We start from the raw sequence: 15563 nt of genomic DNA on the forward strand, positions 1-15563 counted from the left end.
CTTCCCACCTCTGTCGCCTCCAGGGCTGCCTCCCCGGACAGAGGCAGGTGGGATGCGGGAGGCAGGTGGGTTCGCTCCCCCGGAGCCTCAGAAACTCCCGATTTCCAGGTGTGTGTTGGGATGTGAGGGTGTCCCACGCTGCCTGCCCAGTCTCGCTGCTCGCCGCGGGAGGAGCGGCAGGCAGGTGAGGGTGAGCGAGGAGTGCCCCGCTCCATGGCTCTTGAGGGAACACCAGGTGAAACTGGGAAGGGGCAGCTTCGAAACGGAGCGGATGAGGAAGCCTTCCACAGCATGTTGGCGGGCGTTCAGCCCGTGGAGCTCTTCAGACACCTGGCACGTCCTGTTCGGGCTTGGGTTTTTGTGTTTGGAAAGCATCTGGGTGAATTCATGGCATAAGTCTGCAGATGTTGCACAGATGCGCTGTCCTTGTCTCACAGAGCTCCTCAGAGCTGCGTTGCCAGCAGCTGGAAGAATATCCTGAGAAAGCACCATTGTATCCCACCTTACTCATACACCCTTTCCTAAGTGTCTGCACACAAGCCCTGCTCCTGTCTTCTTCTGCTCAAGGGTGGGCTCATGTCACTAACAAACCTGAAAACAGTCCTCAAGGTGCTTGCTGTGAGGGACCTGGGATGCCACCCATGGCTGCCACACTCGCGCCTTCAAGAGGCAGTTTTTTGGTCACTCACAGAACAGAAACACGACCAGTGTTAATTCCACGCTGGGAGAAAAGCTGACTCAAAAGCTGCTCCTCGCTAGCTACATTTCATTGTTTCTCAGATAAACCTAGACTAGCATTTATCTTTGAGTCACAGGTTTCGCTCTCTGTTCTTACTGCTTTTAAATTACTTGTTGGTTCAGTTCTGGACTCCACTGATAACAAATAGCTCAGGACAAAACTCTGCGGCTGCTCCCTGTCCCTGCAACACAGTTGCTGAGTTGTTTTAACTGAGCTGAAACACTTTCTGTAGAAATAAGATGTTCTGCTATAAATGTTGTATTCAATTTCTGTTCTGTTGGGGAAGGGAAAATTTACAAGTATGGTTTTAACTTACAAGAGAATTAAAAATAAAGGAACTACAGTGTAGGAGAAGCATTAATTTTCCATAACAACGTTTAAGCTTTCTATTTAAGGAGCAAAATCAAATCTCTCAGCTATTATGCTTTCTTGGTTTGCCTTGAAACACAATTAAATTTGATATGATGAGAGCGTGTATAAGTGAGAAATTTTCAAGTTAATCTGAGAACAAAAAAAATTGTAACTTTCTTTGACCTTCTGTCCTCTTTCCTCTCATGCCATCATCTCACATTTCTCCTAAAGCTCGTAGAAGCAATTTGATGTTGATGTTCAATTACACCACAGGGGTCTCAAAGCAAAATTTTGACAGTACTTTTATGTTTCATTCCTTATTTGACCTGTGCATTTCTGTCTTTCATGATTTGTGGAGTACTTTCAGCTTGCTGACGAACCTGCACAGGTGAACAAGATTTTACTGGATTTCACAGGAATCAGGCATTTGTGTTTTTTTGAGGAAGCAATGCAGCAGGGACACCCAGCCCTTGGAGGAAAACCCTGTGAGCTGCTGATAGTCAGAGCTCTGCCCTGCTCAGTGTTATCCTGCTGCTGTCAGCGTCTGTGAACAGTATCATGCAAACCCAACCAAGGCTGGGGGACTTGCTGCTGTAGATCCTGTAACAGACAGCTGCCATCTGCTGTAGATCCTGTAGCAGACAGCTGCCATATGCATTTTGTGTGCCCTTAATTGTAGGAAGTTAGAGAGAAGGAAATGTGTCAGCTTTACTGGTGCAGGGTCCTACCTTCATTTTACCACTTTCCATTGGGTACTGAGGCAGACAACGTGGTCATCACCATATTAATTCAACATGGAGAGACAAAAATCTACTGTGGGCTGCTTCTTTTTGAAAGACACTCCAGAATGTAGAGTCTGAGGGATAGCTTCTCAGCAGCTAGAAGCTCAGGGACTCTCAATGAAATTAGCAGGCAGCAGATCTGCAGTGACAGTGGCATTTCCTTTCACAGTACATGTCATTGCCATGCAGAACTGCTGTGGTGTTTATGGCTTAGTGTACAAACAAGTTCCAAAAGCAATTAGGCAAGATAAAAGGAAAACAGGCATGGAACAGTGATCAGGATGTAACTTACCTTCCAGGGGGCTCATGAACTGCAGATTCCCTGTGTTCCTGTGGGTGACCAGACAGGACACCTCTGTATGCCGTTTCTATCTGACAGCTTGTTTTATTCTGAAAATAACATTCATAACTAAAATTTAATTAAAACTTAACTACTGCTGTGACCAAAGTATTAACTTTGCTTCAAGGGGATCTGGGAGCATGGTTCAGAGAGTAGTTGAGCAGCATTTTGGGTGTGTGTGAAATTGCAGTGAGACTTCAAAAAATATGCACTAAGATTGTCAATTTTCTAACCATGAAACTGCTGGAAAGACAGGAGTACCACCTGCAGCCTGTAAGTTTAGATTTTGGTTGACCATTTTGTGTAACACATCTTTAATTAGATTATTTCTTGAGAACTTGACATTCTTCATCTTCTAAAAACATTTTGGAATCATCTATGTTATATAGAAGTATTTGCTTTTTCTCTTTTACCACAGCCTTAGCTATTGAAAGAACAAGGGGCAATGGTTTCTAAGTAAAAGAAGCATGTAAGAATGAAATTCTTCTCTATGAAGGTGTTGTGGACTTGCCCCAGCTTGACCAGAGAAGCTGTGGCTGCCCCATCCCTGGAAGTGTTCAAAGCCAGGTTGGATGGGGTCAGAGCAAGGAAGGTGTCCTGCCTATAGCAGAGGGGTTGGACTGGATGATCTTCAGAATTCCTCTCCAACCCAAACTATTCTGTGAGTCTATGAAAATTACTAGTGAAAGTGAGTGTGAAGGCAGCATTACAGATCTAAAAGTTTTTTCCATTTTTGATGTTGCAATAGGACACAGGATTTGCATAGCCGTGGTTTATATCTCCTGATTTCAGCTGAAAGTTATCTTGCTTGGAGATCAGGAGGGAAAGTATCAAGGGAAAGCAAACATTTAAAGTAATTTAATGACTAAAAAAAAACCAACCTTTAAAAAGGGATTGACTAAAAAATAAAAAAGTGAGACAAAGTTTTAAAGTACAAAGACCCTGGAGCAAAGCTCAAGGGGACAGCAATGAGTCAAGCAAGTTGTGTGGGCTCACAAGTCTAGTAAAGCTCATATTTATTCGTACTTATGTATGGAAAATGAAGAGTTACTTTGGACAGCAAATACATAGTCTGTTTGTTTTGTTTGCAATCTCTTATCAAATTAAATAGTATAATTGTTACTGTGAAGTCTGTCTTGTGACTGTTTATCACTTTTTTTTCCCCCTGCAAAGAAGAAAATTGCCAGTGCAGTGAAAAATGAGGCCTACTATGGTGATAACATTTTGCAGTTCATGCCCTGACAGTGTCCACTTTCCTTGGGTGTAGTAATGGGATCCCACCCTGTCTTTTTCTGGGAAAACACAAAAAGGAAGGAGTCCTGATACTTGTGCTTGTTTGTTCACACCCACTCTGATAAAACAGTTCAAAGGGAAATGTTTAGATGATGAAAGGCATTGCCTAGAAATCTGAAACTTCTCAAAACTATTACAGAGTAAAGATGATGGGTTATTAAATTTAAAAATGTTCAGAAATTAGGTAATGTGTCAGAATGTCATTGTAGTGGATTTCATTTTTTATCTCTATTTTTATCCCAATCTAACATAAGAATTAAGGGCTTGTGTAGTCAGCTCAGAGAGAAGACAGACCCAGGATTAATATTGCTGCTCCTCTTCATGTTTCTTGGCTCCTGTTGGCAGCAAATTTTAAAGAAAGACTGAAAGCCTCAAAGTTAAAAATTTGATTTGATGTATTGTCCCTCTGAAAGGAATACAGATTAACAAAGAGTCCCTTTCTTTCTTAATTTTGAATTTTATGGCATAAATTTAAATCTTACATTTTTTAAAGGCTTTCCAGTATCCTGGAACTTCTACTGTTGGCAAAAACCCTATGTTTTTCATTACAATCTCTATTAGAAACTGCCATTTTTGTATTTTAATTACTGGTATATACCCTTATCTTCAACATTTATCTTATTCTTATTTATCTGTAATATTTGAGAATACTCTTGCATGTTTGTGGTACTTTTCAAACATCAAATGACAAATGAGAGAGCACAGTTTAGCAGAATGTTTCAAATACACTTGGAGTGATTTCCTAAAAAAATCTTGGGCCCAAAATTACTTACCATATGATGCCAATTTTCACAAAGATATAGAAAAGTCAAGTCAAAAGGGAGATATGCAAAGTCAAGTGATTTTGCCAGTGTCACACCGGCATTTTGTGACAAAGGAAGAAACAAAGCACAAATGTTTGGGATCTATTTGGTCTGTGGAACTTTCTGTGAATGTTGTTCAATTACTGTGATATGAGTGTATTTATCAATTATTATTATCTGAAAGGTTAATAAAGGAACTATTTTTTAAGGTACAAGTTTTCAACCTTTAAAAATATGAATTTAGCATTCAAAGACAAAACTAAGCTCAAATAATAGTGTAGCACTTCTCTGCTGCTTCTTGCTTGGTTGTAGACTTGTTTCCTTTTAATGGCTTGTGAGAGGAAGGTAGGTAAGCCTGAGGGTCATCACAACTCACTTTTAGAAACACTGTAATCTCTTTTCAGGTGCTGAATTAGAGAACAAACCCATTAAAAATCAAAGTAATGAGCACCCAAATGCTTGTTGATGATATGGGTTGAGGGCATACAGATTTATTAGTGGAATAGCTTTGAAGCAAATCCATTAAAGTGGTGTTAACTATAGACTTTAACCTTATCACTTATGTAGCTTTTGACTTGTGCACCTTGGTTTACTCATGGTTTGTTCTGCTTCCTCTCACACAGGGCCACAGGCTCTCGAGGTGCAGCAAGATCTGCTACGCCATAGGAGGGGCCCCAAACCAAGTGGCAGGGAGTGCTGCTTCCTTCTTCCTGCAGATCTACCTGCTAGACATAGCCCATGTAAGTAGCACAAGAAACATTTGCAGACTGTAGACTTCACTCTGATATTGTCAGACATGTCCCCGGAATGATAAAAGAGGAATTAGTTAAAAAATATTTTAAATTGTCTCATTGTCATTGCCTCTAGCTGTTCAGCATCCTGAAAACTGCATAAACTTGTCCAGAATTAATTTTTTCCCTCTACTTTTCTTTCTGTCTTGAGATGTCTGTTGTTCACTTTTAGTTTGGGATCATTATTAGAACTTTGGGTGCTGTAGAGCTCACACCCTTGCAGACACAAGGAAAAGCAGTTCTCAAAATTCAGTGTCAGAAGTCAAAGAGTGTAAGATAAGAGACATCTGAAAACATTAACAGCACCATGCTGAAGTTTTGTTCAATTGGTTTAGGTTAAACATCACTCCAGTTGCAACAAGTAGCCACCACAGTCTTAAGCTGTGCCATGGGAAATATAGGTTGGATATTAGGAAAAAGTTTTTTATTGAAAGAGTGATAAAGTTCTGGAATGGTCTGCCCAGGCAGGTGGTGGAGGTCTTTAAACACATCCCTGGATGTGTTTAAAAAAAGACTGGATGTGGCACTTGGTGCCATGGTTTAGTTGAGGTGTTGGGGCTGGGTTGGACTCAGTGTTCTTACAGGTCTCTTCCAGCCTAGTGATTCTGTGTGATTCTGTGATAATTTCACACAAATTTTTATTTGTTTTGTCTAAGGTAATTTTATGACGAATAAAGCTGAGTTATCCTTCCTGAGGGTTCTTTGCTCCCAGTGGCAGAAGCAGACCTGGTGAAACAAAGCATTAGGAGTCATCCCATTCATCTGACTTTCAGCTGCTCCAGCTAGATTTCAGAACAGCAGAGACACAAAGAAAATCAATCCATAAGCAATTTTTACTGTTTTATATTTTTTGTATCCATGCATGGTAACTAGGACAAGGTTCTAGGATAGAAAAAAGGGTTTTAGGGAGTTGAGGTCAAATTGCAAGGACTGTGTGAACAGCTCTGAAACTACAGGTGGGACTTCAGCACGGATGACTGTTCCTATTTTCTGGGAAAAACAGGAGGTTTTGGGTCAGATATCATTACTCATTTGCTGTCTAAAGACAGGATATTGTGACTGGAGGTGTCCAGAAGTTTGGGTTTATGTTTTTCCTACAAAAGTCTGATATTAACAGCTGACTTGTGACTTGATAAAATTTTCAACACAGTAAAGTGTGTTGTACAGCTGAGATCTTGAGTGTCTTGTTGAGATCAAAGTCACAAGATGTAGAAAAGGAGCCAGTTTTGGACAGCAGTGCCCAAGATGTCGAGTGGATAGTGTGGAATCTGAGGAGCTGGAGGAGGGAAAAGGAGCTTGGGGGGGCAGCAGGGAGGTGGAGCAGCTCTAACTAAAGCTGTTGCCCACTGACATCAAGGATGGCAGTACAAACCATTGGAGATGATGAAGCAGGAACTAAATGAGAAAGGCTCTAGCACTATTTCCCCAGGGTGCTTAGAAGTACGGCAATTTCCCCATTCTTTGCTTGTCACACAGACTGACAGCAAGGAACTGACAGCAAGGGACACAGTCTCTAAGCAAGGGATTGTTCCTTCATGTGTTTGTGTGTGGTGTCCAGAAAACTGGGATCCCATGCATGAATCTTTGGGCACTGCCTGAATAAGTGACATCAAAATAATTATTTTATTAACAAGCTTCTACTGAAACCAAATAATTTTGTTTAATGTTGGTAGTGATATACTCACACTTTCATTAAGGGGCTTAATTATTTGTTCCCTGATGGTTTAATTTGGTCTCTGAAGTAGTCCTGCAGGGACAGGATTTATTTTAAGGTCTGATAAATAGGTCTGAAATCCTGTGTTCTTTCCCACACATTTTCAGGGGAGAGAATGTAATTATATAGACACTACCTGGATTTATTTCTTGCCCACATAGAGAGCAGAATTCTTTTAGCTTCTTGAGAGAATGTAAAAGTCACCAAGTGTAATCTTTCATGAATAATCTGGATCTTTTCTAAGAAAATTGTATTTTCTATTAATTTTCTGTAACTTCCACTTTTTCAATTTGAATTCCTTGTTCCACATAAGTTACCTGTGTAGACTACAGACATAAATGGAATTCCAAACCACATGGGATCCTTGAGTCAAATTGCTAGAGGATACCAGAATTCTTTGATAAAAGGGTCCTGGTCTTTATTCCTTTCGAGATGGGAGAATTTAGCATATTTTATCTTGTACTTTATTAACACTGAGAAGTTTCTGGCATTGGTGCTGACAGACACTGTCTAGATTTAGGAGATAAGAAAATGCAGCCAAGGGATGTGTAAGCCAATACCAGTGATGAAGGCAGGGTGACCATACAGATTCCACTGCTAACATGAAAGAGATTTTGCTTTTTCCTCAAACCTTTCTTCCACAAAAAGTCCAAACAAAATACAAATCTGGAACTCACCTAATTTGTAGATTTTTGTTCTTGAACCCCTCAAAACTGCAGTATTTCAACCCCTGTATTTTCTGACTGCTATTTTGTGCTTATTTTGGCTGCTGTGTCTCTTGAGGAGCACTAGTGGCCTGTGGGCAGTCCTGGTGCAGCCCCCACAGTGAGTTTATCTCAGGGCTGGTGGGCTGCTTGCCACCCTTTGGTGGCTGTGGGAGGGTACAGGCCAGCTAGGGTGGATCAGCAAGAAGGTGGGACACTGTCCAGTGCTCATCCCAGCTCCATCCCACCACGCAGCAATGGAATGGAGAGCCGCTGTTGTTATCTGCTGGACACTGCCATTCCCTGTTTGCAGACTCTCTGGGGTGGAGTGTGTGTCTTGGAGCTGATGGTGACAGGAACATTGTCTGCCACTGCAATTTCACCTAATTTGGGTTAAAATGTAATGGGTGTGATGTTAGAAGTCTGTAGCACCTGCCTTTTGTGCTGGTCATCCAGGAGATTCAGAGATCACTGCTTCCTTCTTTCACCTCTGAGAGAACACCTACAGCAAATTCTGCAGGCAGGGCACCTGCACCAGCTGCATTCCTGGTGCTGGTGCCTGAGAGATATCATCCTTTGCAGGAAAGCAGGGGATACCTGCTCAAGCTTGGTGTTGCATCAGCTGTGTTTCCCAGGCCTTTGGAGCACTGAAATGTTGAAGCACAGACATGAAGGGACCTTGTCTGCTCTCACTGTTTAAGCCACAGAGACTCTTTCAGCAGCTTCTCTCAATAATTGATGTGAGGAACATTCACATTTATATAGGTTTTAGGACTATATTTGCAGTGACGTGAACACTGGGAAGAGAACCTACCTTTTCTAACCATTGTGTGATGGGAATTCCTAAGCTCTGTACAGATACATGTGAAAAAATAACTGCCTTGCCTGGGATAAACTGCATTTCTATATAGGCACTAAAGCATGGTCCACTTGGGTTAATTTCAAACGTTTTTCTACTTGGCCATTTTATTTTTATGTAATCCATGAACATTTTTGAAGTGAGATGTGATGGACGTGTGCTGGCAACTTTGATTTGAACAGATGTGCCTTACGCAATTCACTTGCCACTGCTCAGTCCCAGGTGGATAAAGTCTGTTGTGCAACAACCTCTACCTCAGCCCCATGCCACCAGTTGGCAGCCTTATGATCTCAGGAGAGGAAAAACCATTGCTGCATGTAAACAGCCCCCTCTACCATTTTTTTAGATCAGGTAAAGATAACGATATGGGGAGATGGAGATGTGTGGGGGGAAAGCAAGAGGGTAATTACAGAGGGACTCTGTCATATTGTATGACTAAAACAAGGACTTTGCTATTTGACTGATTCATTTTCCTCATCCCAAACACATTCTGGATGTTTCCTTCCTTGCATTTTTCCCTTCTGATCCTTTAATGCACAACACCAATCTCAATGTCTCATTTGTTTGCTATGGGTAACCAATAGGAATTTCTATGACAGCAGCAGACGTGTTTTGTAAATGATCATTATTCTTTAAAACACTGAGGTGTTTTTTTTCTGGAAAGTTGCTTTATGCTGTTTCATTGTATTGTGAAACAATAGCTCTTGTTTACTGTGTTCTGTCTACTTTCAGATTACTCCATTTCATGCCTCTCTGGTGCTGTTCATTGGCAAAGCCTCAGGTGCAGTTACTGATCCTGTTGCTGGCTTTTTTATTAGCAAAAGTAGATGGACAAAAATTGGCCGGCTCATGCCTTGGTAAGTAAAAATGTGTACATATATTTACATATATGTGTGAATATTGAGTGTTGTGATCATACAGCCACCCCACTGAATTAGTCTCAGGGATTGTATTCATTCCACATATATAAAATAAAAATTAAAAATTGCCATGTCATCTTTAGCTTGTTCACACATGAAAACACAGAAGAGATTTTTTATCACTGGAGATGCAAACAATTAAGCCAAGAGACTATTTTTAGCAAAACTGGAAGCTGAGGTCTAAAACTTTCTTAAATATGTGGTTGAATTTTCATCTTTGTCTGGATTTGGTTAGTTTTACTTCAATCTTTCACTTCTATAAGTTCCAATAAGTTGGAAGAACTTATTTCTACTTATGTCCTAGAGTGACTTCACATCTCACAACCAACCCTCCAGGAGGTCCTGCTCAGGTCTTTCAGTTCAGGGAAGGATGCACAGCTGTAGAACAGATGTGTGCATGGGTGTGGAATAGATGTGACACCATGGCACCAAAGGGCTCAGCAGCCAGCCCTGCCATGGCACTGTGTGAGGTTCTTACCACTCATCACAGTCCTGCTTCTCTTACAGCCCATAATCAGAAAAGTTCATTAAAAAACCACCATGACTCTTACAATGAGTCATGTAAGACTCTCATGAGTCATGAGATGCTGCAAGGTTTTGATTTTTTTGTGAAGGAAGTGTGTGATGTTTTGCTGTGACATCTTACCCATGTGCATGTGCTGTCCATGTGCTCCAAGGAGAGATTGGAGCAATGAATGTTGGCCATATAAGAATGAGATTGACAGGTGTGAAGCAAGAAAAATTGGAAAAGATTGAGCCATGCTAGAGGAACTCACCTATGCCACAGGGCATGTGTTGGTTTTTAGTATTTTGGAAGCCAAGGGGAGATTGATGACTTTGTGAAATAGGGAGACTTTCATCATTTTATCTCATACATTATATGGACGTGTTTTAAATTAATTGCAAAATTTCAATTGATATAACCCACAAACTTGATTTACAACACAAATCTAGGAGTAAATGTGTCCTGAGCAAGGAAATTGAAATTTCAGGGAAAATGAGCACAGTTTTTAGCTGGTTCTCTTGTTGTTATACAGTTTTATGGCTACAGAAACTTGGCCATGGGCAGCTTATATCTGACGAAATAGAGAAGGCAAGTACTCGTTGGAAAAAGGCTGAGATCAGCTGCTCTTGGCGCAGGGCCTTCAGGGTGAAGTTAAGCTTTTTGTCAAGACTCATGGGAAAAGAGGAGTTTACTGCTGTTTCTCTTTTCAAGATTTGGTTGGAGGCCAGGTAAGTGGTGTGGTTTTTAATGACCACTGAATTAACCAAGTAAAAAATCTACCCAAAAGGAAATTTTTTATACAAATGCCACTAGAAGTAGTCTGGTCCTTTTTTCCCTTTTTTTAAAGTTCTCTGAAAATGCAGCAAGTGCATGTGTTTACTGTTAGCGTTACATTGATGTTAGAATGATTCCTGTTCTAGCACCAGCATGAACTTATCAGCCCTTTTCACTGTAAACCAGCTCCAGCACATCTTGCACTTCTTACAGAAAAAGTAACCTCACCTTTCATCAAACAGCTGCTCTTTACAGGAGGATTTTGTCTGGATTTTTTTGGTAACACTTATATTTTCATGGAAATTCTGTTCCTATGCTTTGAGAGTCAGGCAATATTTTTTTACAAAGCAAAAAAATGTGTCTTCCCTTAGCTTAAAAATACTTTAGTATTTTGAATTTTTTCTGACTTCTTAACAATCTAGAATGAAACAATGGATTTTTTTCAGTCAGAAAAGCTTGCCAGCAAAGCAAGAACCTTAGTAAGGGAAGTGAATGTTTATCACTTAATACTTAATACTGTCCTCAATATAACACAAAGTCATCGATCACTTATTTAATGGCTTTAAAACGCAGAAGCAGACATTGACTTGAAATACTGGTCTAACATTTTGTCAAAAGAGATAATAGCTGACAATCAGATATTCAGCAACTCCAGCAATGCTTTGAAAACTCCCTGACATTAGAGAGGAAAGGAAAATGTGGGAAAGGGGAGAACAATATCAAGAGGGTTGTTGCCAAAAAAGTTGCATGAAAAAGTGGCTGTGAAGACATTTAGTGTGATGACTGCCTGGACACCATCTGGAAGAGCTCATGCTTTTGGAAAGGAAGGTAGATTCCCTGAGATGTGTTAGGATTTTACCCTTGTTTATGTTTTCCATTGCTGTGGGTGAACTGTGGGCTGGGGACCAGAGGGGCAGAGAATACCAGAACCTGGCACTTTCCTGGTAAATGTTCAGCTCCCAGTGATGCTGTCCATCCCAAAGAGCAGTGTGGGAAAGCCATTGTTTTACTAAACTATTTACCCACATTACTCTTTTGTATTCCAGGTTTTCAGTTCACGATTGCAAAATAATCAGCTGACCCCCAATGTCAGTAGTGCTGTTGTGAAGGGATTAATCTGTTTTCTCTTTTATGTGTTTGGAAATTTTTTTGTCAGGATCTTGGTCATCTAAATACATTGTTCAGTGCCTGATTTACAAGAATACAGGACAGGCCTGATGCTGCAGCTCAGACTTTTAGGAAATAATAGCATCTGACCAGTTCTGTATCATGGAGTTTCACAAATGCTATATGCCTGAAATAGGTTTCAGACTAATGTCATTAATTGCTGGTTAATGGCAATGTCTGGAGTATAAGTTTCTGTGGTTCTTCTTTTTAAGCCACCTTCCTCTCTGAAGATGATCCTTTTGTGTTTGAAGTGATAAGGAGTTAAATGGAGGAAATTATCATCTACCCAACTAGACACAGTGTAGGAGTTTTCATAACAGGTTGTCCTCTGTCTCTTTTGCTTTTTTGAGTGTTTTTAAATGTATCCACAGGTTCACATTTGCTTGAAGTAGCAGTAAAGAGACTAAGTTCAGGGAGAAACCAAAGACACTAAAATTAGAAGGGGGAATCTCAATAATAAGTAAACTCATGTAAAAATTTCTGGAGTATGCAAAAACATGATAAGAAATCTTAGTTTTTAGTGATTCTTTCTAATAAATGTGTAATCTGAGACATGTGCCAAGGAATGGTAATATAGGTGTGCTGTTACAGTGCATGTGAAAGGAAATTATGTCTCTTTGAGCGGGATATTAATTTAAGTGTAGCTCTTTTCTTTCAGGTTCGCTGGTGTTTTTTCCTCTTTATGAAAGTATTAATCTGTGTACTTATATATTTTATATTAATATTAATATATTTCATATTAATCTGTATTTAATGCACACTAAATTTTGATATTTAAAAGCATAAATTACTGCAGTTAGAAAAACTGCACATAAATTGTGTTGTATTGATTATTAGCAGGAAAATTTAATGTGCTTTGCTATCATTATTTTAAGATTATTGATGTGTGTTAATTTTCTTCTCAGGGTGCTGGCATGTACACCCTTCACAGTAATCTCCTATTTTTTAATGTGGTACCTGCCTCCATTTGTCTCAGGAAGAGTTGCCTGGTATCTGACTTTCCACTGCCTTTTCCAAGCACTGAATTCCTATTTGGTAAACTTGTTTTCACATTTTACTTCAACCTTTAGTGAGTTGGTTGATGGTTTCTGCCAATGCTTTTTCTGGTAAATGAACTGCTAATTCATCCAGGTCACCTCCAGTGTCCTCAACTCATTCTTGTATAGATGTTCAGATTCCTAATTCCAGCTGGACATCCAACTTCTCATAACTTTTCTTCTCAGGAGCAGACGAGGTATTCCTATTAAGCTTGAATATTTCCCTAAGTCCTTTGTTTCCCCAGTAGAAAGATGGTCCAGAAGACATCCATAATTGTTTTAAATAATTTCTTTCCTCTTTCTTTTGAAAGAGAAACACAGGGTTTCCATGGCAGTTTTGAAAATGTACTCACGTGCCATTTTTGATGGAGGTGGACAGAAAAGCATTTTGTAAAAACATTGTGGGATGCAGAGTGCAAGACTTAAATTTGGCTACAGATTTCTGGGGTGGTGGGAACACCACAGAGAGCTTGGTTATTCAAGCAGGTTCATGTCCCAGTTCCACTTTGCGATGGTCTTAACTTATGCTTAAATTAAGGAGTGTGTGGCACAGTGGTGCTGAAAGACATAGTAGTTTTCACTATTATCTCCTGGATTTACATCATTAGACAGATGCTTGAAATATTTTGGGTATTTGTGCAGTCTTCTGGCTTGAATAAAGTGGAAAACTATATTTCTTCTTTATGGCTTTGCTTCCTGTTAGCTCAAGCTAGGAACACAGTAGTGTCCTAGTGCAAAGAAAGCAAAGTTCTTTTGAGGCTCTTGGTGAAGGATGTTTTCCCAAGGAAACTGAAGGAGCAAAACATTAAGGTAAACCCTCTGGGTATTTTATTATTTATTATTTGTATTCTGAAAGATACTGTTTTCCTTTTATATGCTTTTCAAACCAGAAAGAAAAGACAGGTCTTTGTGCTAAAAAATTGGTTGAGGGTTCCTTGTGTTCTGAATGAATGTTCTAAATTAATTCCAAGGTCCCATTAAACTATTTGCTTGGATATCAAAGGAATACAACAGTTTTACCCTGACAATTCCTATGTTCTTTCTTTCCATAGTTATTCCAAGTACCATACTCTGCCCTCACCATGTTTCTCAGCACGGACCAGAAGGACAGAGATTCTGCAACAGCATATAGTGAGTGTGATCTGGGCTCTCTCTTGGGGACTGGGGCTGAGTTTTATTGAAAATACTTCTTAATCTACAGGAAGTTCCTAGTGATTTGTGTCCCTAAACTGGACTTCTATAAGAATGTTTTAATATGTGATGAAAACTAATTTGTCTTCTAAGGAATTGCATTTTTCTAGTTAAATAAGAGACATTAATATTTAATTGTCTCAAATTGTCTCATCAGCTATAAATTCTTTTTGGTTTATTGCTAGCCAGAGGAAACAATAAAAAATCACTCCAAACCAAGTCAGGGTAAGGAATAATGATTTCATTTCAAGGTGATTTGTAGGGGAAAAACCAAGAAACATTCAATTAAAGAAAGTATGAAAGTAATTTTGAGGAGTTTGTTGTTTAGGTTTTGTTTGGGGTTTGTTGTTTTGTTCTGTCACCTTCTTTTTTTTAGTTCATGTTTCCTTAGATTTATGTGTTTCATGTTATGAATTCAGATGCCAAACCTGTTTTCTCAGAAAAAAATATTTGAGAACTCATAGAACCAAGACACCTAACCTCACCAAAAAGGAAAGTAATTTTGTGTGCATGTTCACACCAACTGAAATATCTTTTTTCATTTCATCTGTGTTTTTTAAATTAATTCTAGCATACACCAGGTAGTTTAAAGGCAGATCTTGTTGTAATACAGCTAGCACTCTGAGTGTATTAGTTAAAAGAATGAGGCTTTCCAGACCATATCTCTGGCTCTTCAACAACTAAAAACAGACAAAATTTTAGCTTTGAAGCAAATCAATCAGACCAAAAAAAAGTACAGTGAAAATATTTTCAAGATTTCCTGTATAGATCATAAATTGAATGCAAGAACAGTTTCCTCCCCTCCTACTCTCTTCAGCTCTGTTCTCATGCCTTCTTTACTGTGTAACTGCATTAAGCAAGGTAAAGAGAAAAGAGTCAAATATTACATGTAAGACTTCTCTATGTCTTAACTTGTCCTGAAAGTGTTGTTTTAGAATATCTTTTAGGTATTTTTGTTGCATCTGTTTTGTCTTCCTGGGAAGATCCCTTCTCTCTTCCATTAGTCCTTTTAACTCTCAACATCCTTGATTATGTTGAGACCCACAGAGGCACAGTGAAATAGCAAGAGGAACTGAAAATGTAATGTCAAAAATTCTAGATATGACATCCCTTGAGCAACCCAATCCCTCTCCAGAGATAGGAACTGTTGTAATTTGCATTATTATCAACTATCTTTAAGAAAAAGTCTGAACTGGCAGTCACAGGACAGGACTAAACAGCAGGAGATTCCAGTTGTGTTATATTCTTTGGCACTGACTGTATTCTGAGTCATCTGGCCTAAATTCTGACTAAATCTACGTACCTAGTGTTTTCTATTGTCTGGTTTTATGTCTTCAGAGGCTCTGATCCAAATAAATGTGCTTTCTGATCTGCTAGTCCCATGCAGGGCTTCACAGGCATGTGAAACTTGTACTCATAAAAGCTGTTGAACTCTGTGGCTGAGAGGTGTCACACATTTATGGTGTCATTTATTGTTCGGAAAGGGTTTAACTTTTTAGTGTACATCTGTTCTCTGAACCAAATTAAGGTGGTTTTGACTTTTCAAATGTTGGTCAACAATCATAGTTTTGACTTTTCAAATGTTGGTATTTT

General features: G+C 39.5%; 1 protein-coding gene across 1 annotated transcript in view; it reads left to right on the plus strand.

The window, feature by feature from the left end:
- Positions 1–52: 52 nt before the first annotated feature.
- The window catches only part of MFSD2B (major facilitator superfamily domain containing 2B), a 36458-nt gene continuing 20947 nt past the window's right edge, over positions 53–15563 (plus strand). Inside the window, exons 1-5 of the mRNA XM_031066709.1 lie at positions 53–184; positions 4932–5048; positions 9109–9233; positions 12648–12777; positions 13832–13910. Coding sequence (XP_030922569.1) covers positions 53–184; positions 4932–5048; positions 9109–9233; positions 12648–12777; positions 13832–13910 — 583 coding nt within the window. The remainder of the gene's footprint in view (positions 185–4931; positions 5049–9108; positions 9234–12647; positions 12778–13831; positions 13911–15563) is intronic.

This window comes from Geospiza fortis, unplaced genomic scaffold, assembly GCF_000277835.1.
Source record: "Geospiza fortis unplaced genomic scaffold, GeoFor_1.0 scaffold98, whole genome shotgun sequence".
Classification (NCBI taxonomy): Eukaryota; Metazoa; Chordata; class Aves; order Passeriformes; family Thraupidae; genus Geospiza; species Geospiza fortis.